Source organism: Kwoniella newhampshirensis, chromosome 9, assembly GCF_039105145.1.
Source record: "Kwoniella newhampshirensis strain CBS 13917 chromosome 9, whole genome shotgun sequence".
Taxonomy (NCBI): Eukaryota; Fungi; Basidiomycota; class Tremellomycetes; order Tremellales; family Cryptococcaceae; genus Kwoniella; species Kwoniella newhampshirensis.
This window is the reverse complement of record NC_089963.1, coordinates 325,491-351,896: the sequence shown is the minus strand read 5'-3', so window position 1 is coordinate 351,896 and position 26,406 is coordinate 325,491. Positions and strand designations below refer to the sequence as shown.

At 50.6% G+C, this 26,406-nt stretch overlaps 10 protein-coding genes across 10 annotated transcripts; 6 read left to right on the top strand and 4 right to left on the bottom strand.

The window, feature by feature from the left end:
- Positions 1–109: 109 nt before the first annotated feature.
- IAR55_004827 (uncharacterized protein) lies at positions 110–1,377 on the top strand (the record flags this gene model as incomplete). The annotated part of the gene is made up of 3 exons (XM_066947922.1): positions 110–328; positions 441–596; positions 670–1,377. The coding sequence occupies 3 exons, from the start codon at positions 110–112 to the stop codon at positions 1,375–1,377; spliced, it is 1,083 nt and encodes a 360-aa protein (XP_066801381.1).
- A 1,165-nt stretch (positions 1,378–2,542) lies between these two features.
- IAR55_004826 (uncharacterized protein) lies at positions 2,543–7,734 on the bottom strand (the record flags this gene model as incomplete). The annotated part of the gene is made up of 11 exons (XM_066947921.1): positions 2,543–2,678; positions 2,745–2,961; positions 3,019–3,742; positions 3,801–4,139; positions 4,202–4,270; positions 4,336–5,419; positions 5,481–5,833; positions 5,900–6,094; positions 6,151–6,381; positions 6,445–6,737; positions 6,807–7,734. The coding sequence occupies 11 exons, from the start codon at positions 7,732–7,734 to the stop codon at positions 2,543–2,545; spliced, it is 4,569 nt and encodes a 1,522-aa protein (XP_066801380.1).
- Positions 7,735–8,020: 286 nt separating this feature from the next.
- Positions 8,021–10,183, top strand: IAR55_004825 (uncharacterized protein; the record flags this gene model as incomplete). The annotated part of the gene is made up of 7 exons (XM_066947920.1): positions 8,021–8,167; positions 8,227–8,276; positions 8,344–8,553; positions 8,628–8,736; positions 8,795–9,433; positions 9,493–9,854; positions 9,925–10,183. 7 exons carry the CDS (start codon positions 8,021–8,023, stop codon positions 10,181–10,183), a joined length of 1,776 nt encoding a protein of 591 aa, XP_066801379.1.
- A 110-nt stretch (positions 10,184–10,293) lies between these two features.
- On the bottom strand, positions 10,294–12,165 carry IAR55_004824 (uncharacterized protein; the record flags this gene model as incomplete). Its single annotated transcript, XM_066947919.1, has 7 exons — positions 10,294–10,374; positions 10,442–10,815; positions 10,886–10,980; positions 11,041–11,539; positions 11,607–11,694; positions 11,767–11,934; positions 12,076–12,165. The coding sequence occupies 7 exons, from the start codon at positions 12,163–12,165 to the stop codon at positions 10,294–10,296; spliced, it is 1,395 nt and encodes a 464-aa protein (XP_066801378.1).
- A 973-nt stretch (positions 12,166–13,138) lies between these two features.
- Positions 13,139–13,680, top strand: IAR55_004823 (uncharacterized protein; the record flags this gene model as incomplete). Its single annotated transcript, XM_066947918.1, has 3 exons — positions 13,139–13,144; positions 13,311–13,440; positions 13,517–13,680. 3 exons carry the CDS (start codon positions 13,139–13,141, stop codon positions 13,678–13,680), a joined length of 300 nt encoding a protein of 99 aa, XP_066801377.1.
- Positions 13,681–13,850: 170 nt separating this feature from the next.
- On the bottom strand, positions 13,851–15,007 carry IAR55_004822 (uncharacterized protein; the record flags this gene model as incomplete). Its single annotated transcript, XM_066947917.1, has 4 exons — positions 13,851–14,225; positions 14,315–14,434; positions 14,512–14,572; positions 14,652–15,007. The coding sequence occupies 4 exons, from the start codon at positions 15,005–15,007 to the stop codon at positions 13,851–13,853; spliced, it is 912 nt and encodes a 303-aa protein (XP_066801376.1).
- Positions 15,008–15,823: 816 nt separating this feature from the next.
- Positions 15,824–19,069, top strand: IAR55_004821 (uncharacterized protein; the record flags this gene model as incomplete). The annotated part of the gene is made up of 2 exons (XM_066947916.1): positions 15,824–17,570; positions 17,628–19,069. The coding sequence occupies 2 exons, from the start codon at positions 15,824–15,826 to the stop codon at positions 19,067–19,069; spliced, it is 3,189 nt and encodes a 1,062-aa protein (XP_066801375.1).
- A 199-nt stretch (positions 19,070–19,268) lies between these two features.
- On the bottom strand, positions 19,269–20,847 carry IAR55_004820 (uncharacterized protein; the record flags this gene model as incomplete). Its single annotated transcript, XM_066947915.1, has 7 exons — positions 19,269–19,385; positions 19,498–19,643; positions 19,756–19,861; positions 20,031–20,254; positions 20,337–20,498; positions 20,577–20,756; positions 20,835–20,847. The coding sequence occupies 7 exons, from the start codon at positions 20,845–20,847 to the stop codon at positions 19,269–19,271; spliced, it is 948 nt and encodes a 315-aa protein (XP_066801374.1).
- A 584-nt stretch (positions 20,848–21,431) lies between these two features.
- On the top strand, positions 21,432–24,719 carry IAR55_004819 (pre-mRNA-splicing factor SYF1; the record flags this gene model as incomplete). The annotated part of the gene is made up of 4 exons (XM_066947914.1): positions 21,432–22,226; positions 22,293–23,446; positions 23,503–24,299; positions 24,367–24,719. 4 exons carry the CDS (start codon positions 21,432–21,434, stop codon positions 24,717–24,719), a joined length of 3,099 nt encoding a protein of 1,032 aa, XP_066801373.1.
- A 258-nt stretch (positions 24,720–24,977) lies between these two features.
- Positions 24,978–26,057, top strand: IAR55_004818 (uncharacterized protein; the record flags this gene model as incomplete). The annotated part of the gene is made up of 1 exon (XM_066947913.1): positions 24,978–26,057. One exon carries the CDS (start codon positions 24,978–24,980, stop codon positions 26,055–26,057), a length of 1,080 nt encoding a protein of 359 aa, XP_066801372.1.
- Between the last annotated feature and the right edge of the window lie 349 nt (positions 26,058–26,406).

Here is a 26,406-nt window from a genome sequence, read left to right as displayed (position 1 = left end):
GGGGTTAAACGTCATGTTTCATATGTGTAAAGTGTGTTCACTGTCTTCTTCCCCCCCTTGAACTGATTGATTACTCTTCAACCACATCCGCAATAGCACCCAAGCAATAATGCTGTATAGCTCCCAGTACGATCCCAGTCCACTCGATGATTGGTTCTACAAAAACAATTACACTTGGAAGTGGCATTTCGCGCGAGCGGCATGGGATCCGCCGCTTCCGCTCACCATAACGGGTCATCATCGTTCCAAAACCTGCCGTTACGTGGACGTCTTGGGCGATTCTGTCCGAAAGATATATTATATAGATTTCACCTGGAAAGGGACTACTGTGAGCTACTCCTGCTCGATGTGCACTTACAATCTTTGCCCCTGCAGCGACAGCTTCGATGTTCGATCACAATGATTAATGACAAGGCTGATGTCAGTCTTTTGCCTGGCAGGTGACCCGCTGGGCGGTAGCCACAGCTTGGAGCTCGGCTCTTCTCTTGAAGATACACTATAGCGATCTAATAGAAGCTGTAGAGGCTGTCAACAAGGAAGGAAACAAGCAAACTCCAGAATCAGATTGTTGCTTGATCCGAGTCAAGAAAAAACAGGTCAGTGTTTCTCGCTTGAATCCAGACAGGAGCATCCTAACGAGGCTTGCGTCTTAGATCTCGGACGTATTAGGTGAGTAAACGATACGACTCGATCGTGAGGTATTTAGTATTGACTGGTCGATTGATTTCTCCTCGGGCTCCGGGTGCAGCCGAGATAGCCATTTCGATTACCATACTTGCCGAGAGTGAACGAAAAGGTCGTCCTCTGGTGACATTTGCGCCTACTCCGCGCTTCGATTCGTATACAGATATCGGTACTCGCACAAATCTGCTTCGTCCTGAGGATGGCCTGGAAAAACTTTCCGCATTACTCATTCTGGTAACTGTCGAAATCCACCGATTACTCGCGGAAGGCGTACCACCAAGTATCGACCGGATTGCTCAACACGTTGGATACAAATTCGGAAAATTCGAAATGTTGGAATTACCAGATAATTGGTATAGGGATCACAGCTTGGTCAATGAAATTGAAGCTGAGGATAGCAACATCAAGCAAGGTGGGCCGGCAGGGATACTTGGGGAAAGAGAGGGGCACAAGTTGGAACACAAAGCATCAGTTCATGCACAAACTGCGGAATCCCCTATTCAGTCCAAGAAGACCTCGTCGAAGGACTCGACCCCTTCCTCAACTTCTCCTTCCGATTCACCTCCAGTTCACTCGGCACCGTCCGACAGTGCTGCTACGGAAGTTCAGCTGTCATCAAGCAAAGATCCGCGATATTGGCCGCATCTTTGGAGATCCCTTACGGGCGGTAGGAGAGGACGCGAAAGGAAGTAATCATTCGAAACCATCTTCACCTCCCTCTCCTGCATTCGGTCACCCACACTCACCAGGCACGGCGTTGTGTATTGTACGAGTAAACATTTTGAGAAGCTTTTTTCCATTTCACTCGACGACCGCTGCTTAGCTAGCATGTTGTATATGTATTAGATTGTATGGCTATGCACATCCATGTTTCTTGTTCAAAATTTTCATTACACTTCCATTTAAAAAGATCGACATATTATTCAATCGGGCCTCATTCAATCATTCACTACAACGAATACAGAATGGCTTCGATGTTGGACATAGCTGCAGAGGCTATGGGAAAGGATCTGGATGTGGAAGGGACCCGAAACTGTGCCGACAGGAATGAGCGGGAGGTAGGCTCAACTTGATGCACTCGCCAGCCTTTTCACCAAAGTCCCAAGGCTAACTATTCACCGGCCTCTTGTCATAGGATGCGGCTGAACGAGGGCAAGCTCAAGACCTACCAGCTGCTCAGGACCAAGGTAGGCTTTTCTGCTGCGCATGATATCGGCACGATGAGTCCTGACGCGACCCAATACTTCTCAACACACGCCTTTCAGCAGACGAACCTTCCCTGACTGCTGCTCAGCATAACTTACAAAAGCTCATGGAGATGTCTTATATCGACTTAAACAGCAATTGGACGATCTTTGGGACAGGAAGGTGTACTCTTGGCTGAAGCCGTTGAAGCGGATCCTCAAAGTTGGACTGTTGCGTTGCTTTCACTCCGTGTCGCTGTAATGCGTGGCTAACGTCATTTCTGGCCCGGCAATTTGGTCGGTCTTTTCAGCAAGCGTTGCACTGGGTGGAGTTTATCATGGCCTGAAGCATACGAAAATCCGATTGTAAGTGCTTGGCCGCAGAATTAAGCAGGACACGACATTGATGTCGTGATTAGGCGAATCATCGCATCCATCGGATTGTCTGCCTTATTTCCCATCACCTTCATTGGAGTGAAGCGCTTGAGGCCCCTCGAAAGCAAGTGGGATGCTGAGATATTGATGATCGTATATTGGGGCACAGTCATGCCCATTCTGTATGGCCCTCTAAACGCGTGTCACTTTGCCAATCTCGATGTTCCAAAATAGAAAGTAAGTTACAGTATGTTGCATGTATGGCAGTGGAATAAATATACGTCCCACTACCGAAGCCACTAATCGTCGTCGCTCTCGTCCTCTTCCGCCTTAGCATTTGCCGTAACCCAATTCCTAGCTCTTGTCTTTGCCTTCTCCTGACCTTGAGCGTCTCCTATCCTCTGTTCGATCATCAACCACTTCTTAAACAAGAACCTGAGGCAGGGGTAAGTAAGCAAATGAATCTCCTTCTCCATTCCAACTAGACACCCAATCACTCACTTGGCTTTCTTACTAGTCAGCTTCTGATCCAGAGCCCGATCGATCAGACCCCTGACACCTTGGATATCTGAAATCTTGGCGAGTTGATCAATGTATACTCCCCATAGATCCAATCGTTTGGGGAACCGATCAACCAGCCCCTCGAAGAGAGTTTTCGCCCGTTCAGCATCACCATGCTTGAATTCAAGTAATGCCATCTTTTCAATCGTCTCGACATCTGATGTCTCGCCCAGTCAGTATCGTATACAACATAACCATTGCTTCGGAAACTCACGCTTCAACTTGTCGAGACTCTTCATACTTCTCGGCAACAAAGCTCTAGCCGCATCGACATCTCCCTTCTTCAAGTAAAAGTCGGCAAATCTCGTCCAAGAATCAGGGTAGACCGAAAACTTCTTGACGATCTTCTTGAACAACTCTTCCACGGCATCCTCCTTTCCAGCAGCTTGCAAAGCCTCAGCATATCTCAAATATACCGTTCTGGCGTCGTTGTACTGAGCAGCTTCCTTGAAGACCTTCTCCGCACTGTCGACTGTTCCGAAACCGAGCTCGAGATTGACCAAAGCCATCCAGACGTTCAATTTCTCCTCCTCTTCTCGATAAGAGATATTTTCCAAAGCTTGTCTGCCGATTCTCCGGGCCTTCTCGACCTCGTGAAGTTGGAGATGGAACGACATGTATTGGATCCAGAGGAAAGACGAGTTGGGCGAAGCGAGAAGGGCACGCTCAAATTCCGCTGTGGATTCAGGTCGAGCCTCGGGAGCAGTGGAAGTGAGATCGGTGATGGCTCGAGACTTGCCCTTCCCCTTCGCGGACTTCCTGGCGGAGGAAGATGGAGCTCCGGCGTCGGATTCGTTCTCTGAATCAGAAGGTTCAGATGCAGATTCGGGAGCTTGGCCAGACCAGTCAAAACCACTGGAAACGTCAAGGCCAGAAGCAGGCGCAGCCTTCGACTTGGTGGCTTCCTTCTTGGCAGATGCAGCACCAGGAGCCTCAACCTTGATTCAAAGTCAGCTGGCCCGCCTTGAAGGTTCAAGCAGAATGGGCTAGACTCACTTCACTGTCTTCATCTTCATCCACGTGATCGTCTTCGTCTCCGTTGTCGTCTTCCCCTTCCTCATCACTGCCGTCCATCTCGACGTCCTCGTCCTCGTCCTCATCTTCAATTTCATCCTCGTCCTCCTCATCTTGCTCCTCTTCGCTGGCCTCCTCTTTCTCTTCCGCGTCATCCTCCTCCTCGTTGGCAGCAAACTCCTCGCCAAAGTAGCTCGCTTTTATTCCGAAGCTGATTTTCTTCTTGTCGGTGACGATGCTGATAATCTTCGCTTTCACCTGATCTCCTTCTCTGAATCCCTTCAGAGCCTGAGAGATATCCTGCTTCTTGTTATCCGAGATCTGTCCAGCGGAACCCTGATCAACATGATTCCTGACCGTGGAGCTCGAATAGCAATGCTCACCTCTGACTTATGGCATAGGCCACTGACATCGCTTCCATCGATCTTTAAGAAGATACCATAAGGCTCAACCTATCGTACGTCAATATCAGCTTAGGCAATTGCGACCAAGAGACCAAACAGTTCGTGTGGCTCACCTTCCTGACCTCGGCAACAACCTTTTGACCCTCTTCGAAATCCGACAAACCAAGCTTGGCGACCTTCTTAACAGCCTTTGTAGGGTTTTTTCTCAAAGTCATTTCCACAGAATTTCTCTTTTCGTCGACGCTCAAGATCTTGCCCAAGACAAGTTGATTGACCTCAAATCGAGATTCCCAGTCTTTGACGAACTCGTCGAAGAGCTCTTTGATCATGACTCGAGCAGTCACGTTCCTGCCCAAAGCAACAAAGACTCCATGTCCAGCCACATTCTTCACCAGACCTCTGACAACCTGACCCTCCCTCAGTCCGGCGACACTCTCAATCTCCTTGTCAACGACTGATTCCGAGCTTTCAGAGTCTATTCTGGACGGTCGAGTGGAAAGGTCAATAGCGCGTTTCTGCTTGTTGACGTTAAGGACGTAGCACTTGACTTCTTGGTCGACTTTGAGAGGTGCTTTGCCAACTGAAATGACGGAGAAGTCATCGGTCGCATCACATGGGTGGACCCGACCTCGGACAGCGCCAGGAAGCTGGATCATGCTACCTTGAGCGGTGTTCTCGATGACTGTACCGGTGAGAATTTGTCCTGGCTGGATAGAATCGATGGCTTTGACGTTTCGAGAGATACCTGAAGCAGCATCTTCCTTCTTCTCGTCCTTGGCTTTGCTCTTCTTGGTGGTGACGCCGGTAGGTGTCCGCTTGATGTTGACGATGACTAGACCGGAGGCCGGGTTTTTGGAGACCACGACGAGATCGTCGATTTTCTCTCCCGCCTTTAGCGTCGACCGAAGTTCATCGATACCCATATGTCTCTGGTTGGACAGGTTACTGAGCGATAACAAGGCAGTAAGTCGACTAGGTTCGAGCTTGACAACGACTTGTTCTTCGTGGATTTGCGACACAACACCATTGACAGCATCTCCAACCTGAAGTTTCTCGGCGGCTGTGGCGGGGGCCGTCGCTGCTGCCTGTTTGGCAGATACGACAATTCTCTCACTCTCGGAAAAGATTTCCAGAACTCTGACGTTGATGGGCTTGCCAACAAAGAACAGGTCGTGTAGATTTTTTACGAAGGTTTGACTGTAGATAGTTTGAGCATAAGCAAGCAGATCATGTCTGACATAACAGCATTGCAACCTACCTAGACTCGGAATGGGGCATGAACGCCTTGAGACCGCCGAAAAGCTCAACGATGCAACCTTTTTCCACGATCTTCAACACCGATCCAAGAGTGACTTGTCCAATCTTCAAGTCCGCAAAATGGCTGGGGATTGGCAGCTGTGACTCCACAAACGCCTTCTTCAATGTCAGGACGACCCTATTTCGCGTTGGCTCCAGAGACAGAACTCGAGCTTTGACGGATGCTCCAGGCCGGAATCGCTTCTCGGGATGTTTCAACCGAATATCCGCATAATGATTTGGGAAGACGATACCATCGACACTTCCGAGGACGTCGACGAAGAGTGATTTATCGGTCAACCGTCGGATAGTACCCTGCGGCAACGATCAGCGTTTACACCGGAACAGAGACCTGTCGAGAGTCGGCCAGATTGAACTCACCTTGAGTACTTGACCGATCTTGAGCTCGTCTACCTGCATGAAAAGTTGATCCAAGACCTTCTGCTCGAAACTGAGAAGCAAAACTCCATCAAGAGGAGAATGGCCGATTACACGTGCTCGATGGAGGGTGCCAGTCTTGTACTGTCCCGTGCTGTTCGAGAGGACAGCTACACGCTCGTCCGCCAAGTGACTAATCTGTAGGACCGATGAGCATGCAGCACTCGTCTGAAGGAAACGAAATGAACACTTACATGGACGAAACCTTCCAGACCGTCACTCGTTCGACACATGACACCCCAGTCAGGGATAACTCTGGTCACCTTCACACTTTGGTAGACTTTTCCAAGTCGGATCGCATGTTCTAGTGGGACTTCTTCTCCTTCCTTTGTCAGACTGGATAGGGCGAGGACGTGGGGTAAGGCAGATAGGGCGAATTGTCGCGGGGTGGTGGCAAGGTTGTCGTAAATGATTCTCGCTCGGATCTGTAACCGCTATATGAGCACAACTCTGAAGTTCGCACCTGATGCTCTAGGCTCGAAAATCACCTTCTTTCCAATCTTGTACTTGGCCTCGATATCGACATCTCCCAGAGGCAAATGAGCGATATCAATCGTACCATCGAAGAACCCGCAAACCTTGACATTGAGACCGCTAGGCACGACAGCCGTGATCAAGGCCGAAACGCAGTGGCCCGGAATGATGGATTCGACGGTCGAAACTTCGCTAGTGATAGTTCTACTGAGCTCTGTCGGATCAAGGGAGAGCTGAACGACTCGACCGCCAGCAGTCAGGGATTTAAGAGTTGATGGGAGAAGTTGTCCGGGGATGAGAGTTTTAGCTGTTTCATATAGCACATGGACTGCATCAGCTGGTTCCCACGACAAGACGAGTTTGACTCGCAACTCACAAGGCAGGTGTTGCTGGACGTCCTCCTTGCTCACGAACCCCTCGACGCTGGTCGATCCATTCTCATCGCTGATGCCTACACCGATAGTCCAACCCTTGTCTTCTTCTGACTTGACCTCTCCAACGAGCATAAATCCTTTCTCCAGATCTTTCTTCGCAACTTCCGAGTTCACCTTCTCCGGCACCAATGTCACCTCTACTCTCGCAGCTAATCTTAATGTCTCCGTCACGGGATATTGCGAGACAAACGACTGACTCGCCGTAGGGTAGAGAGTAACGACCTTTGCCGGGACATATTGGCCCGGAGCGAAAAGCTGAACGAGATCAGGGGCGATAGAGGTCTCTTCGTCCTCCTTTTCTTCTCCTTCGTAATCAGACTTATCGGAGATGGACATGGCCTCTTCTTCAGCGTTGAGGAGATTGGTGAGCGTGGTGGAGATTTCGGTGATGGGGACATGAGCAAGGAGGTTGTTGGGCAACGACAAGATGAGATGTAACGGGAGGACGGTGTGCACTCGAGCTAAGACATGTGTCCCTGGAACGAGTCTCTTATAGTTGAGGATCTCGACTCGGATACTGTCCTTGTCCCTCTCCTCCTTGATCTTGTCTCCTACATTCTTCTTCATCCTCTTGACCTGTCTCTCGCTGACTTGCCTCTTCTTCTGACTACCCTTGGTAGCAGCTTCGGCTTGGGCTTCCTCTTCAGCCTCCTTCCTACCCTCCGCTCTTGTCTGCTTCAACTCGAGAGGAGTTAGCGTCGATCCTCCACCCCGAGGGAAATCAGTCTCTTCCTCCCTCAACGCTGAAGTGAACGAAGGTGCAGGTCGAGGTGCCGACGTTGATGCAGTTGCAGCGACATCAGTCCTAGGCTTCTTGGATGATGAGCCCTCGACATCTGCCTGGGTTCTTTTCTTGTTCTGGATCGCCATGGCTGTTTTGAGTCGTAGCCTCTGGCGGGTTCTGGTTCAAGGTGGTAACAAAATATCGAAAAGATGAGGTTGAAAATGAAAATACTGGTCCCGGTAGAGGTGGACGTCCCAAAATTCTGGTTCTCACCACGTGCATAAACGGGAGTCACAATTAAAGAACGCACGCATAATATCACAGTTGGCCACCCAAGTCTCATCGAAACGCGTCTCAAAAGACAATCACCATCTTTCATCCCGTTTCCAGCTTGATAGCACAGTAGTAACAAGACATCAGAACGAGGACAGCATGTCATCTTGGTCTGCCACAGCGGCGCGCTCGACATCAGCTGGAGTGACATCCAGCTATACCACTCCGACGAAACGAGCCGCATTCGCTCCTTCTGCAGAGGCAGGTCCAAGTAGAGCTCGTCCCGCAGGCGCTTCTCCTGCTTATGTGAGTAGTCTGAAGACTCGAGATCTGCTCTTCCTCAGCTGACACATGTATTACCACAGAGCTCCCGAAGACACTCGCTGTACGGTGTGGAAGACCGAATCGTCATAGAGTGCGTGTGTCTCGCTCAATTGTGTGCTCATCTCGGTTGATTGACCTTGAATCCTGTGTCATGGTAGTCCTGGATCTCGAATCTGGAAAGTAGGCTTTTCGGGGGAAGCTAATCCGCGAGCCGCTTTCTTCTCTCAAGATGAGGATGATCCTATCTCTTCGACTGAGGCGTGGGAACTGGACCTGGAACGGCTGAAAGGTGTACGGACAAGTCGGTCCGAGGGCGACCGTTTGGTCGGGGTCAGGATCGTCAAGAAGTTAAGGGAGACATTCGTCAAGTACGTCTAGTTGCCGCTTCCAGCTTCCCCATCCGTCACGAGGCGTCGTCAAGCTGATTGAAAGGTGGCTTTAGACATCTTATGACAGATCCGAAATCAAGGAAAGTGATCGTCGTCGAGAACACTTTTCTACCGACATATGTGAAAGAGCATATAGCAAGGGCACTTTTCGAAAACCTCAAGGTGTGCGATATGCCACACGTCCCATACCCACGACTGATATCTTAAGCGGCCTTCCTAGGTGCCCTCTATATCTTTCACTCCTTCGAGCGTATTGTCACTTGCAGCATGTGGTCGTATAACCGGCTTAGTGGTCGATGTCGGCTGGCTTGAAACTAGCGTAACACCAGTATACTATTCCAGGCCGATTTTTACTCTTTCCCAATCGACACCATTGGCAGGACGGCGTCTACACGCTCGAATGAGATCGCTCTTACACCACTATGGTGTATACGTCCCTCCACCGTCCTCTCTCGACAACATCCAGCCAGGTCCACGGACGGAAGGAATACCGTTGTCTATCTTGACAGACCGAATGGTCGAGCGAGTCCTGAGTGAAGGTTGTTTCGTCGGCGGCGTCTTCTTGGAGCCGGAAGACGAGGTAGAGATGGACGTGGATATGGAGATGCCGGAAGGGGACGACGACCTGGAAGATCTGCGGGCAATACGCTGTGCAAGAAGACGGTTTGAAGGCTCGTCTTCGGCCAAAGACATGTTCTTCAAGGTCTCTCCTGCGAAGGGTGAAGCTAAGGATATGGGCTCTGCGACGTTGATCGTTCCCGGCTGGGTACGAGAGCGGGCGGCAGAAGTATTGTTCGCGGACGACGATGATGAAGAAGCCGAATCTATTACACACGCAATCTTAGGATGCTTGTTGAAGGTGAGCTTCATGTCTATTCAAGGATTATGACCTCGTGGCTGAGTACTCTGCATTATCAGCTACCGATCGACCTCCGCACGAGCTTGGCTTCTTCGATCTTGATCACTGGAGGCACGGCTTCTCTACCAGGCTTGATTCCACGTCTCCGTATCGCCTTACTTCAACGTCTCCTCCCGCGTCCTCGAGATATGACAAGTTCTCCGCCTGTCTCCGTGATAGACAGTCCTGCATACAGAGCAAAAGAAACCAAGCAATGGCGTAAGAGAAGCCTTGAGCCATATAAGGATTTATATGGCTTAACGGAGGAGATAGCAATTCTGAATGATCCTGCGCCACTGGAAGGTGCGGACGGAAGCAAAGGTGGGAAAGCACCGAGATGGGTGCCTTCCCTCTTGAGTTGGGTAGGAGGTTCTTTAGCGGGGTGAGTCCCGTCTCGCACAAGCCACCGTGATTGTAGAACACAGATCATTATTGACAATGATGATATACAGGTCTCTGAAAACCTCCTCGCCTGAACTTCTCCGAGAAACATATGATACCCTAATGGCCACGTCAATCTCACGCGGAGAAGCATATCGTGATGAGCTCGAAGCTTCAGCAGTCGAAATAGCAGCTTCGGTGGGTGTATCTGTTGATGAGCTAAGGACTGGGGAGGCTCTGAATGATGAGAGTGGATTAGGGAGAAGAAGAGGATGGAGAGAAGGTGGAGTCGCAGTGGTGGGAGATTGGAGCAGAGTGATCAGGGTGTAACATGCTATCTTTCGTGTGGTCACTGCTCAAATTCAGTAAACCATACATCTACTGAAATACCCGTAATGTACACAAGGAGGCTGTCTCGCATACACTTTTCGGCGACCATATCACTTCTTCCCTTCTACAACCTTTTTATCTTTCCTGGTCGACTGCGTCGAGTTCCTCTTGGCCCATCTGAGACCGCAAGCCTATAGGATCAAGTGGGATGAATGATCAGCATTTTTTCCCTTCTGGGGACGATCGGAAACTACTTACATTACACAATGTTTTCGGTCCAAGAGGACCTTTTCTCCATTCTGGACTATCCGTTCTTCCACAAGTCACACAGACGTGCATTCCTTCCACCTCCATCTTTCCTCCACCTCCACCACCACCCGCACCACCAGTTCCCAGAGTACCGCCCAGAGACTTCTTCCTCTTCTTCTCGGGCTTGGCACCGTCTCCGCCCACTTTGGGCGGTCTGCCAGATGGTTTGAGTTTGGGTTTGACGGTCGAGCTACCGGAAGGAAGTGGTTTGGAGAATGAAGATGGGGACGAAGAGGGAGATGAGGTTGAGGATGAGGAAGGGGATGAAGAAGGATGGTATGATGGCTTTGAAGGTGATGGATCGGGATAAGATGTCTTGCGAGCTGGAAATGGGCGATTGGACCGTGTCGGCAAATTCTTTCCGAAGGCTAGATCCGATCAGAAAACACTCACGAGGAGCAAAGTCTTCGTCAAGGTCGAGCTGCAATTCTCTTAATTCCTCACGCAGTCTCTCATTCTCAAGCTTAAGTTCCAAGAACGCGTCGAGACTTTGACCGTCTCAGTCAGTTGGATTCGAGTCGGAGTGAAAGTCGTTCGATCGAACTCACGACTGCCCATTACTGCCTGTACCACTACCGCTTCCGCCTTCGCTGTCCCCACTATTCTCTCCGACTCTTCTTCCCATTACCCACACAGCTTTCCCTTTCATCCCACCATCGTCACTGCTTCCACCCCCACCTCCACCTCTAGGAACAACAGCGACGGTTCCCGGTCCAGCTAGCCCAAAACCTTCTTGGGACTGAGTCAACGGATTCCCATCTTCGCCGATGCCTGTTGCATGACCTCGTATCTCCCATACTACGGGTCCTGATCGTCCCCTTGACGAAGGGGTTGATTGTGATTCAGATCCAGCAGGAGAGTTGTCGTTTGGGAAAGAAGTTGCCATTCGAACATATGTTGAAGCGGAATCAGAGTGTGAGACGCTGACTGGAGGAGAGAAGGATGACGAGGAAGAATTCGTGGAGGAACTGTTCCCATGGACCAGATGTGGCGGAGGGGGATTGAGCAGGGATGAGAGGAATGCCTGCAATTGCGAGTGGTCGGGGGCTGTGATTCTTCGTCAGCTTGACCTTTTCGTCTGACACGAGACCTGAGAAAGACAGCGGATACTGACCGGATACCAGTTCGAGAAAGTCACGCCCTTCAAGCTCGGCAGGTTTCTGACCCAGCATCTCACCGACCGCCGGTGAAACGTAGATGATCTGTGGTGTGACCAGGGCATGCATCAGGACGAATGACACTGGCAATTCGAAGAGCCACACTAGCTTGCTCACCTTCCATATGCATTTCTTATCATCTCCCTGCTGTTGCTGTTGCTGTTGCTGTTGCTGTTGCTGTTGCTTTTGTTGTTGTTGTTGGGAAAGTACGGGCTTCAGACAAAAGATGGTACCTCCAACTAGCTCTTTCAGCAAGATCTCAGGCCACTTCTTCCGTCTCGTGAACTGTAAAACAGGGGGGGGAGAAGAATCAACAGTGTCCATCGACAATGGAAGTGACAATTCAGAGATTGGAGAGGAGATGGGCAGGAAGGCACAAGGCCGGCAGTGACGGAAGGACGGCAGGTTTGGTGCTTCACCACCCACCTCTGCAGCTCCGTTCGATGACGACTCTCGATCATCGTTGGTCGATGTCATATAGTTGGCGCCAGCGATGGACGAGGCGAGTAGAGACATATCGTTTGTGTTGGGTCTGATCCAACGTATCCTCTCTGATCGGGGTGTTGTTGACAGAGAACTTGCAAAGCATGTATGATGTACAAGTGACGTGAGATGCAGGAATAAGTCAGTTCAGATGTCAGTGGTACAATTTAAGTTTGTCACTCTCCCTCTGTGTATGACACTTCTTTCGATCATAAGCCGAAAACGATGATCGTGATGTCAAACTCAGGGTAATAAAGACCAACACGGGATGTCACCCACGTGGCAAGCTTGCAGACTGGTCAGTTTCAAGACGTAAGACGATGACTACTGGATTGGATTGACGAGCTGCTGTGGCATCTCCTTTTTGAGCGATGCTTGACAGTACCTACTTACCTATCTGCAAGAGCAGACTCCACCTGCCAAGGATACAAGGACAACAGTCATCTCACATGTCCCTTTGGCTTTGGCTTCTCCACCACCTCACCTGCAACGTTCCGCCCTTCAGCTGGCTGGTGTTTCCAATCGAGTCCCTACCGCTGCTACTCAAGACGATTCCCGACCTGACTTTCGATGCTTCTGAAGTTCGGAATTACCTTTATCCAGCTCCCTCATCGAAGATAGCTATCCACTCACACTGGTCGTGAGCTCCGCTCTGCTCCTGCATGCCAATGCTTTCACACACGATCAGAAGAATGATCATAATGATTCGAATTCCCCTGTTCGGCCTAAACCACCGGAAAATCGACTCTTGGCCACGTGGTGTTTTTGCCACTCAACCGGCCGACGCCGCTCTGTCTGACGACCACGAAGACGACACGGAAAGACAATAAATGGGATGATGTGCTTGATTCCAATGATGCTGACTCATTACCATTTGGGCATCTCTTCATTCTTGATACGTATCATCCACCTTCCTACCTCTTATCTACGTGTGAGAGACCAATCTCTACCACGACATCGATCCCAAGTTTGATTGAACCCTTCTAGTCTGAATAGTAGCATCGACATGGCTGTGAGTCAACACTTCCTTCCTTCCTTCCGTCCCGTTCCAGCCTTTCTTCAGCCTTTTTCAGTCCTTCTCCGGTACATAATTCTCGTCACTGACATATCTGCTCCCCTCTATCCCTCCTCCGCAACGTGATGCTCTATCCTCCGTCTATTTGTCTCACACCTCATAGGACCTAACAAATATCTTCTCCGCTCCTGGAGCTACGCCCACCGCTCCGGCTTATCAATACAACGTCAAGATGACATGTACAGGATGTAGCGGTGCTGTGAACCGAGTGCTCGGAAAGAATGTCACTGCCCGTAAGTCTTCGGGTCCCAGTATTGAACTCCTCTTCATAAGTCATAATCGCTCATGTATATACATTCGAACTCATAGCCAACGCGTACCACATCTCTCTTCCGAAACAGCTCGTCTTAGTCTGGGGTCCCGATCTCCCACCTTTCGAGACCATCACCGAGAAAATTGCTAAGACGGGGAAGGTCATCAATTCCAAGGAAGTAGTGGAGGACGCCACGGCGTTGCCTTCCATCGAAGCGTAGGAGAATACTAGAACGAACGGTGTCCTGGCTTCTCGTGTTGAAGGGAAGTTGCAGATGCTCGGTATTTCCAGTTGAGATTGATGCATACAACATTGTACTGTCACCAAATGCGAGGTGGACACCTACTTGGAACACAAGATGACGGGCTAGTCGACGACAGTCGAAACAACTCATTGAAGGACTACATCTCCACCTCGTCTCTTTCCGACGGATCCCGTCTCCCCTCCTTCTCCTCTCTTCTCAGACCATTTCTGCTCATCATTGGGAACAGCATGTTCCACCGTGACTCCTGCGCCATTCGATACTGAACCAGCCGGCTCATCCCCCAAGACAAATTCCTCTTCCTCCACAGACAAGACTGCCTCACTCTTCCCTGTCTCCACTGCTCCTTTGTCAGTCGACGTGACACTCCCCGTCTCATCCCCACATCCGCAGTCATATGTCGAATCGAGAGTGAGACAGTCAAATTCCGGTTTACTGAGTCGAGCATTGACTTGATTGTGGACGTGACAGAGCCATAGAGACGCGGATTTACGAGATGATGTCTGTGGGAGAAATGTCATCAGCCTCTGATATCGGATTGGTCTCTGGAGGGAAGCTGAGAGGGACTGACCAGGACTGGTTTGGCACTTACTTGTGGAGGAAACTCCTTCAGCAGCTTTTGAAATTCCGCTGCGCATTCTCCACAAGGATATAGTCGTGAGAACAGGTGGAAATAAGACTTGAGAGCTTGTCTATCGTCATCTGTTGGTTCCTAGCGATTACATAGACTTGAATAAGCGACTGCTATGAAAATACCGACATATAGTCCAATGGCGTTGGTCAACTTACATTCGGATATCGCAGTGTCATGAGATGTAAGACACGCCATGCTGCCCTTCCCAATTCGGCTCTGGAGGGAGGAGAAGAAAAGCATCGTCAACTTGAGTGAAGGGACACTCATACTGATAGACGGCAGAAAATGCGCTCACTTGGCCGTAGCATTACCCAACTTTGGCATGATCACTCCTCCTCCGATGACGGAATCGCTCACTCCGCTCCAATCTCCTGAAGTAGCCTTCCCGAGCGAGCCCTTACCCCTCGACTCCGTGTCCAACTCGTCATCAACACCGTCCCACTCCCTCACTTGTTCCTTTTCGAAGAGCTCTCCACCTAGATTCGGCTTGATCGGATCTCTCCAGTGTTCGCTGTCTATCCCTCCGGCCTGCATGTCGCCTGGTGAGGGGACATGTTCGGGAGTAGGGTAGAGGAGGTAGAGTGTTGGGGCAATTATGAGCACGGTGAGTACGAGTGTTAGGCGCACGAAGCGTGGCATATGACCGAGCATGTTGGTAGGAACAAGGAGGTGGCGAAAGAAGCAGCAAGTCGACGAGGCAGGGAAGGATATAGCGGGATGCGAGCGGCGGCTTGGGGAAAAGTGGGCTCGATAGGCGGTGTGTATGTACGGTTCACATGCGGTGAGGCGGTATGACGCCGACAGATTGAGAACAAAAGGAGGATTGTACTTGGAGGAGGAAGATGAAACGTCGAAACGAGGAGGAGGATAAGATGATCGCTCTTTGATTTCTTAAGTTACCTCTCCGGTGCCTTCCTCAATTGTCTCGACTTTTCCATGGGACAGTGTATTTCAGTGTATTTCCCCGGCATGAAGCGTAATCTTTCCTCCTGTATTCATGCATGGTACTCGTACCGGTAGGAATATGCGCACATGATTTGCCTGATGTCCTATGCATTGGACATATGACACATTCCATATCAAAGAGAAGTATGGAAGGAGTCTATTTGGGAATGACCCCGGCAGCAAGCAATTCAATAGATCACGCCACGACACGCTGCTCTCTCTCTCTCTCTCACCCTGAAAGAAAACGACGCGACCTGAACCGAAACGACAAAAGACAAAGCAGGTGCACTGTTGTTAACGTTATTCACCTTGTGTGTCAGAGAACAACAATAACAATAACAGTAATCGATACTCGTCCAGTCGTTCTCATCCTTTGGTCATCCCCGCACTCGCCGCTTGGTCATCCTCCCATCTCACTCGTCGCCCTCTTCCAAACCAGACAGCATCAATCTCATGACTCACTCACATGTTTGGCAGTCAGAACGCGTAGTCCAATAGTCGCTTAGCTTCCTCGTTCAAAACATGTCGTTGCCGTCCAACGGTTCGACCGCCCCGACCATCACTTCACCTTTCCTCGCCTGGCCATCAAAGCCGATGGCGCGTACCTCCCCTCTGTCACCACCAACCTCGACCGCATTCGACGGTCCTTCCACTTCCTATCCATCTGTTTACAGCTCCCCAACTAAGAGTGATCCCAATGGTGAAGAGGCACCCGGAAGGAGGAAGGCGAGTCCCAAGGGGAAAGAAAAGGCTTTAGACATGCCCGAATTGCGGGTGATGGGCGAGCTGGAAGGTGATCACGACCAACAGCAGCGAGAGAGAAATTATGCTCCTCCAAGCAAGCCCTTACAACCTCATCAACTTGGAAGAATAGCCCAATCTTTCGGAATAGTCATTCCCCATCTATCACAACTGCCTAGTCCTACACTCTCTTCCCCGACTCATCGACCCCTCTCTCCTCCATGTAGTACTTCACCTTCTATGGCCTCGCTCAACAAGGGACGACTGTCACCTTTATTGAGCGCATCTGCTCCCACGAGACCGACCCCTCACCTCCTTTCGGTCATCCCGCCTTTGACGCTCCTGCCGACATCGTCCTCATCGGATCTCGAACAGTCTCACCAGCGCGAAAGGAAATGGAGGCGGGGAAGATTGCTTCCTCTTCAGCCGACTTTGGGCTCGATGTTGGTCTGTATTGCCAGGGAATACGGACTACCTTCGACCGTCGGTTTGGCCGTGTATCTCGTCCTTCCCAGCACCACGGCAAACGGCACCAATGGTGGTTCCACTTCCGCTTCTTCTGCTATGTCTGACTATTCGTCGGAGGATGGCGAGCCGAGTGGACCGCGAATATCGTCTTCAGCTTGGTCTACGCTCTTTTCCTCACATCTCATGCCGAACAATAACAAAGCAGCTGTTACATCTCCTTCATCAACCCCTTCACATACTCCGGATAAACGGTTCGGCACCCTCGGCCGAGACATACCTTTTCCTCCCAGTCCGCTGTCTCTGTTACAAGCCAAGACCTCGATCAGCTCTCATTCCAATAGGCCGGGCCACAAGCCGGAAGTTCGATCGCTATCCACAGAACCTACACCGACAAAACCTCCCGTTCTGACTCACTCCTCACATCCTTCGACTTCATCCTCTTCTAATGTACCCCCTACTCCTGCCTCACTCGATGTTTTATCTTTCTCCTCGCCATCCCCAAACCCGATAGTAGGAGCCATCGAGTTCGATGTCGACCTAGACGAAGCGATATGGTACAATGAGTGGAAACGATCAGGCAAGCAGTCGAGACACAGACGAGCTTTGACCGCAGAAGGGGGAATGAAGGAATTGAATCTTGTGCGGAAACATCAAGATGAAAGGCCACGATTCTTGAAAGAGCTCGACGTCAATCGCCCGACACCACGACCGGAACAGGCATCTGGTCAAGAAAAGGATGTCGTATCGGTTTCTGCAAGTTTCTTCGGCTTCGCGGATGCCGACGTTGATGGGCCTGGAGAAATCCCGACCTCCAATGGCGGTGAGCAGGACGAAGAGGAGGAAGAAATGGAAGATACGATGGTCGATGAGGTCGTGTCACTGCTCAAAGCGGAGGGAGTCACGAAAGATGATCTTCTGTCAAGTCCTGTTGCCTTTGTTGCCGAAGATTCCCACACGAGTGAAAAGGTGATCAATCCAGCCGTGAAGAAGGTGCAAGATATCCTCGAGAAGAGAGGCAGTGGAATAGTCATGTCTGAGCAGCTCGATGACCTGGAGAAAGGTGAGTGCCGATACGATATTTTGAACATAAGCCCATGCTCATTCGTGTTGGACACAGTCATGCGCCAGCTTTCCCCACGAGATATCCGGCTCACCTCGCCCCGACTGCTGACCCCTCGCATGGCTGCCAAGGTGGCCAACGTCAGCCTTACTCTACCTGAAGTCCCGAAACGAGGCACATCCCGACATCCCACTTCACCGTTAGCAGGAGGATCAATCGCTCCCGTGTTTACGGCGCCACTAATCGCATCCGATCCCGATACGACCACAGATGTGTCCGCTGAAGCGCCGATCACTTTGGAGGACGCAGCGGAGCTGGATGCTCCTCGACCTGCTTGGCCAGCTGTGCCATTTCGGTCACCTGGTTCGCCCTCGTCCGTCCACGAATTCTTCGCTCGCCCTCCGCCGACCCAGCGGAATGTTTCGAGTCCCGCTTCGATATCATCTGAAACTCAAAGGCGGATGCTGGCTGAGAGTGAAGCTGCAGCGTCATCGGCAAAAGCTGTTGAGTGGGTGCCGCGAAGGCCTGCTCGACCTCCGTCTCCCAAGCTCGACCATCAACGGACCATGAGTCATACACTTTCGCCCGAATTAGTGGATCTTTTGAGATCGCCTCCTTCCGTAGGTCCGGGCAGCGGCACGAGCCCTGTTGGGGCGCCTTTATCCCCTCCTGCTAGTTCAGAAGAAAAGGATAAACGTCACAGGAGCCGAACGGGTTCCATGAGTCTCAAGGGTCTTCGCCACCAAATGAGCGCGAAGAATCTAGGTCAGATGTGGAAGAACGACAAAGACTCGGTGCCTATGCCTGTGCAATCTCAAAGAAATGAAACTGTTGGGTTATTCAAGGGTGGAATCGAGGTAGAGAAATCGTCCTTTCCCGGTCTGAGGGAAGGTCAATCTCAACGAAGTATCTCTGGACCGATACCAACCTCTGCGTCATCCCATTCTACAGAGTTTGGAGCGATCTACGAAAATGAAAACGATTCCTCCAGCTACCCCGATCCACGCAATTCAAATGCCATTGCGAGTCTTCCTAGTAGGACGGGCAAGTTCACAAGCAAGATCTTCAATCCATCCTTTGGATTCCGAAAGCACGATGACACGCACACCAAGTCTGGAGAGAAGGATAAGATGTCGAGGCGGAAACCGAGTCACGATGGGTCGATCCAAATCTCTGGACCTATAATGTCGAGTTTCGAGCATAAGATAGGGACTTTTGCCACTTCGACAACTTCCTCGACAGGAGCTATGGATCGCCCTGCCAATCATACTCGTAACTTTTCACATTCAAGCCAACAACAACCTGGCTCACCGAGAGTCACACCCGCTAGTCCTCATAGTCCAGGGAGCAAGTCGGTGAGGAGGAAACCTGTCCCAGGAGTCGGGATGGAAGAAGGGCAAGACGCGATGATGAAAAGCAGTATGAGTTTGGGTAGTATGGCCAGTTTCGTTCTGGAGGATGCACCGAAGGGACGAAGGGGTTTAGGTCTGGGGATGTAGCGCTGAGGATGGGCATGCAACGACAAATCGTTCTGAGGTATTCAGAATACCTTACACATGGACATTCAGGTTTTATATTACATGTTAGGATAAGAGGAGGTAATGCACCAAGACCGAATGGAGATACATATCTGTCCTGTATATTCAAGTCTATACCTATATAATGTACCGGTATTCAGGATGGACGGACATACTGTTCTTACTGTCTCACGTCGTTGGGATAAAACAGTGTCTGGGTATTTCGCCACACCTGTTCAGCTAATGATTCTATCGATATTCCACGGATGGAAGCTACGATGTGAGCAATTACAACGATCTGTCATGACGAGGAACAATCCAAATGTTTAGTTCAGAAGCGATCAGCGATGAAGGATACTTGTACGTGGGTGTCCCCGAGCTGGATGAGCTGGATCGGTCTGATCACTCACATCCGCAGGCTCCATACGACCTTTGACACCGAGACCCGATTGGAATTTCTCAGGTTTGGCCACTCGTTTCGAAACCAAGGGAGAATCTGCTGGAGGAAGATGTGAGGCTGAGGCGTGGGATGAGGTTGGGGAACACCATGGTGCGTCTTTGTGAGAGTCCGCGTTATCTGTCAGTGATGTCATGTATGGTGAGGCGAAAGCGGTGAGGGTAGGGGAGAAGGTGAGGATAAGATTGACACATAGAGTGGATTGACTGACCCGTTTCAAGGAGTAATCTGTCCAAGGGGATCTGTTTGACTACATCGATATTCTCCGAAGTCTTGAGTGAACATCCGTTGATACCGATATACAATCCCATGTCGACCTATAGACGAATATATATTGGTGAATCAGCAAGACATCTTCACGCGTCAGAGCCAAGCAAGCGAACGTCTATCGTAGTGATGGCTAGATCCCAGCACGATTCATGGGATTTCAGTGATGGAGAGAATAGGTCATCTGGAGTAATCGAGCTCGTAGTGGTATCCACTTACCAACTCTTTCATCTCCCCTTCCGTCCCCGTGAAGCTATGTACCACACCGCCTCCCCACCACGTCTCCCATCCAACATCTCGGAGTATCCGTACGAGATCGAAGTGCGATTCGCTCGTCCGTGAATGCAGAAAGAGGGGAAGTTTGAAGGTCTTGGACAAGAGTAAGAGAGAAGGGAGATGTTTGAGTTGGACCTCTTTAGGAGAATGGTGTAGTCGATCGTAGTCTACACGGTATGTATTGACTGGATCAGTTGATGTCTGCTTGTAGGAGCCTGATGATCCAAAGGACTGGAATTCATGACGCACCTAGTCCCACTTCTCCAATGGAGATGATACGCTTAGACCCTCCTGCTCCCCTATCGTCCTCTATTAGTCTGCTCAAATCAGAAAGATACCCTTCAGCACCGGTGGAACGTGAATCTATCTCGCTCGTGGACGTAGGATGACAGCCGGCCGTACAGTGCAGATCTGCGCCACAGTTGTCCACATCAAAATCAGTTCAGAAGTTGATCATTTAATCTGACAGCAAGCAGACACACAACTCACTGTACTGCTGAGCCAGCTTCAATGCGTCTCTACTTTCACTCAATGACGTCCCGGTGATCAATATCTTCTCCACCCCAGAATCTCTCGCACGTTCAAGCAACTGCGGCAAGTCGGATGCATGACGTGTACGAGACCGATACACCCCCTGGAACATGGGATCGGTCAAGTTGACCGCTATGTCTGTTGATACACAGGCGTCAGCTATCTGCGGCCGGGACGTGACAGCTGGTTCTCGGAAAGGAAAAGGAAGGAACGAACCTGCAAATCGCATCTTGGCGAAGTTCTGAGCGGCTTGACGAAGAATGACGGGCAAGGCAAGACTTGTGTATCAGTCGAGGAGGTGTTACTGAGTAGGACCTAAAAGCAAATGCTTGAGTTAACTTATATCATGAATGATTTCCAGAAGGACATCCTCCACTCTTGGATTCAGGGTTCAGACAAAGAGACTCAATATGGTGGCAAAATGCCTGTCATTGTACAAAATGTGCTCGAAATGTGCTGCATGGTGCGACTTTGTCGATCTGTCTATTAGGATGATGTGCATGCATGCATGCATACATGCTGCTGCTGCTGCTGCTGCTTACGACTTCGGGACACCGATAACGACGAGTTTGATGGCAATCGGTAGACTACCAAAGAAAAGTCCTGTTTGCTGTACGGTGAGTGCCACATAACGCCGACGTATTTCCGCCACGCGGCGTCGACCTGTTCTGTGCGTCAAGGTAGCCATCATCAACTCGTCTCTGACATTCACAAGCGATCCTCCGTTGATATGTCTGACAACAACTCTTGATTGCCCTCCCAATCTCTTGCTTTCAAGGGCTTGCCAAACCCTGCAACAGACACGATTCTAAAATGGCATCCACCTCGGACAGCTCCCTGATCGCGTCCCTCTCCTCTCGATTTCCCCTCACTCTCCCCATTCCTACACCTCTCACTCATCCTCACCTCATCTCCGCTTCCGACCTCCCCACAGAGGAAGATCTCCTACACAACCCCGATAACCTTCGATCATGGCTCGCCTACATACGTCAGATAAAAGAACGGATATCGAGTAACGAACCTCCTCAATCCGCCGTCCCTTCCCCGGAAGAAACGCTTCTCGGTCCATTGGCGTCGCATACGTCCAGAGAAGGGTTACAGCAACTTGTATCGATTTACGAACGAGCCATCGCCGTCTTCCCTACCAGCTACAAAATATGGAAAGCTTATTACATCACCAGACAGAGTTTCGTCCTTGGCGAGCTTACTCCTTCAGCCAAAGAAGCGAGACAACACCAGGCCAAGCGGGGTTCCTCGTATAAGACCAATGTTCGAGAAATACTCGAGGGTGCTGTAGACGCCAACGAATGGGTGGGAGGTCTGGACGGAGTGATAGGATACGAGGAGTGGAGAGCCCTGATAGCCACAGGAGAGAGGATGTTGGCTTGTTTGAGCCATCTGCCCGTCCCTTGGTTGATCCATCTTTCGATCTTGCTCCATCCAAAATGTCCAGCAACCTTCAAGAGGACCTACGCGAGAAGAACATTCGATAGAGCACTGAGAACTCTGCCGCCAAGTTTGCACGGAAGAGTATGGGGGATGTACCTTAGATGGGCGGAGATGATCGGAGGAGACGCCGGTGAGAGGGTATGGAGACGATATCTCAAGGTGATAATCGACGTCTCTGAGGCCACTACAGCGACGGAAATGGCTGACAAGTGATTTCCCAACCAGGTGGATCCGAGTCTCACCGAAAGACACATTGCCTACCTCCTTGATGCCTCCTCACCTCGTCCTCTCGCTGCGGCAAAGTACCTCCTCTCTATCGCTCGTCGCGCTTCGAAAAACCTTTACTCATCGCTCGAAGGCAAATCGCCCTATCAGCTCTTCGTTGACTTTTTGGAGCTAGTGGAGAGATACGCCGACGAAGTTGGTATGAGCGAGGAAGAAACTTTGGAGCTTCAGGCAACGAGGAAAGCTGTTGAGGACAAGGTAGGGGAGAGCAGTACTGCAGAGGAGGGGGCTGCTACCGTAGAGGAACCTGCAAGTCTGAATGGTCGACTCATGAGGATCGCTGGACCTCCTATACCAGTCGGTCAAGCAAAGTTGCACAAACCTGCGAACGCCGTGTCGGTCAAGAACGGAACCGAAGAGTTGCAATATGACGAAGATGCGGATCCTGCTAGTTCTCGTCTTCTCGATGTAGAAGGCATTGTCGAGCGAGATGGTCTCGAGATCTACAAGGATCAAGCAGGTCGACTCTGGACTGGCCTTGCCACTTACTGGATCAAGCGGGGCGAATTTGATCGAGCAAGCGCGACTTTCGAGCGGGGCTTGGCTGCAGTTGTCACCATCCGAGACTTTACTCAAATCTTCGACGCCTACGCCGAATTTTCTGAAACGATGATCTCCACACTGATGGACGCTCTAGCTGACGAGGACAACGCGGAGGATGAAGACTTCGACGTGGAGGACACAGAAGCGGATCTAGACGAGAGGATGAAGAAGTTTGAGGAGTTGATGGACAGAAGACCGTTCCTTGTCAACGAAGTGCTCTTGCGAAGAAATCCGAACGAAGTGGTGGAATGGGAGAAGAGAGTCGCTTTGTATGGCGATGACGACGAGAAAGTCGTCGAGACATACGTCAAAGCTCTCGACACCATCAACCCACGAAAAGCGACCGGACCTCTGTATCCACTCTACGTCAACTTTGCCAAGTTTTATGAAGAGGGTGGTAGCAAAGACGCAGAGACGGGAGAACCAAAATCTGAGCCTGATTTGGAACAGGCGAGGAAGATTCTGGAGAGAGCGACGAGAGTTCCCTTCAAGTCAGTGGACGAGCTGGCAGAGGTTTGGTGTGAATGGGCGGAAATGGAGCTGAGGAACGAGTGAGTGTCAATGGTCGTCTGTGCGTCTGAATGATCTGATACTGATGTTCGTGCAGGAACTACGATGAGGCCATTAGGCTGATGCAGCGAGCTACGACGGTACCTAAAAACACCAAGATTGACTATTACAACGACTCATTACCCCCTCAGACACGACTGTTCAAGTCGCTTAAGCTATGGTCGTTTTATAGCGATCTGGAGGAGTCAATCGGCTCAGTGGAATCGACTAAGGCAGTTTACGACAAGATCATGGAACTGAAAATTGCAAATGCGCAAGTCATCGTCAACTATGCCGCCTTCCTCGAAGAGAACAAGTACTTCGAGGAGAGCTTCAAGGTCTACGAAAGGGGTATCGAGCTTTTCCATTTCCCCATTGCTTTCGAAATCTGGAACATATACTTGTCCAAATTCGTCAAACGATATGGCGGAAAGAAGCTTGAAAGAGCTCGAGATCTATTCGAACAGGCGTTGGAAAATTGCCCTGCCAAATTCTGCAAACCTCTGTACCTCATGTACGCGAAGCTGGAAGAGGAGCATGGCCTTGCCAAACGGGCTATGGGTATCTACGACCGAGCCGCTTCGACAGTTCAAGATTCGGATAAGTTCGAAATGTTCACCATCTACATTGCCAAAGCCACAGTCAACTTTGGTCTCCCAGCTACAAGACCAATCTACGAGAGAGCGCTTGAGGTGCTGCCGGATAGACAAACAGCCGAGATGTGTAGACGATTTGCTAGGATGGAGAGGAAGTTGGGTGAGATTGACAGGGCTAGAGCAATCTATGCTCATTCGAGTCAATTTTGCGATCCGAGAATCGATCCAGACTTCTGGCAGGAGTGGAACGGGTTCGAGAGTGAGTAATTGTTTTGTTCTGCGATTTCGATATGGAGGGACAATGCTGACGCATCTCATCTTTTTAGTCGACACCGGATCGGAGGATACTTTCCGAGAGATGCTTCGTATCAAACGGGCCGTGCAAGCATCTTTCAATACCGAAACTTCCTTCATCGCCGCTCAAGCCGCCGCCGCCTCAAAAGGTACCGAAAAGCCTACAGATGCTGCTAAGGAATCGGCGAAAGATGCGGCAGATCCGATGGCTGCTATGGAACGGGAAATGGCGGGTGGCGCAGGGAAGAAGACGGGTGGACCGGCCTTTGTGGCGAGCACACTAAACAAAACGAATGCTAATGGGATCAGTATGGGTGAAGGGGATGAAGAGGGTGGCGAGGTGGCTAATCCCGATGCGATTTTGATGGACGAGGAGGACTTCTGAGATCATGCATCGTTATAACTCGCCAATATGCGTACAACATAAGATCTGCGTATAATACAATACATTCACGTTTCAATGCCACGAAAAGTGGAGGCTTGAACCGAGTCCAACATGGTTTCTGTTCCGCCTCGGTTTCATGGTTTCAGATTCGACACAGTCTTGTAGCTTATCCTCGAAATCGAGGTATCCCGTAGCACGGGATTGATGCGCAATCCAATCCATTCTCTTTCTGTCCGTCGTGGTCCCTATCTTCGCATCATGCCGTCCGGTTCATCAGACCTCTCGTCTCTGGTCCAACATATCTCGTCGACAGCCAGGTCATTCGCTCTCGTCCATTCGACACCAGGTTGGCCATATCCTCCGCCCGGTGCGGATCCTCCTTCGTCTTCTTCCTCTCGTTCCAACGCTAGGTCAGATACAACTCCATCAGGATCGACATGTCCTCCGCTCCACATCGCCATCCTCGATTCGTCCTTCAATCCACCCACACTCGCCCATCAATCAATCGCCAGTTCATCCAATCCACCTCTGTACAAGTACAACTTCCCGTCTGCCACTCCGACTGGCGTTCCACGTGACATCACCACAAACGATGTTAACAACGACAATCTCTATAATGAAGGAACGCTTCGACCGACACCGACACCGACACCGACACCGACATCGACACATCCATACACCTCTCGACTACTGTTGTTTTCCGCTCGAAACGTCGAGAAAACTCTCAAGGAAGGGGATACCACTCCCGTCCAACGACTCGAGATGATGTCCCTGCTTTCTGAAACCTTACGGGACCTGCATCCAGACGAAGGCGTCGCGGTGGGATTGATCAACGAAGCTACTTTTGTCGGTAAAGCGGGTATCATAAGGGATTGGCTGGTGCATCAACATCAAAGGCAAAATCAACGGAACCAAAGTCGGAGCGAGACTCAAAGTCAAATAGATTTGACATTCTTGATTGGGACTGATACCCTCGTTCGAGTGTTCGATCCTCGCTTCTATCCTCCCGGTGAAATGGAGTCCCTCCTCGAGAGGCTGTTCACGCCCTCAGATCGGGGAGGATACGGAGCGACTCTCGTCTCTGCTCGTAGAGGTACAGAGCCATCTGATAGAGCGTTGGAAGAGGAGATACTCAATAGAGACGGGGTGAAGAAATGGGTCGTTTCCGGTCATGTGAGGATATTGGGCGCTGGAAGTGATGGTTGGGAAGATGTTAGTAGTACCAAAGTCAGAGAAGCCGTCAAGAGCGATGGACAGGAAGGGGATGATGGAGGATTGATCAAGATGGTGGGAAAGGATATCGGTGACTATATCAAGAGAGAAGGGTTGTACAAGTAGATTTGACATAGACAGACGTGACGACCAGTGTGACGACGATTCGACAATGTGACAGTGACTGTTGCGAATTGAACTTTGCTCGTGGTTGGAAATATGCATTCCTTCACCACTGTATTCTACAAAGTGTGCAGTACACGACACAACTACCCTCAAAGCGAGCAAGTACAATATGTAAAGAGCGGAACGAGCCACGATCGTCACGCCGTCCCAAAACTGCCTGCCCCGTGGAAGATCAGGCATCGGACCTGATCCAGGACAGAGGGAAGACGAACGGGTCAGAAATGCCCTTATGAATGATTTGATCTCCCGTAGCTTGATGATACAACAAACCCTCATCGTAGGTGTCGGC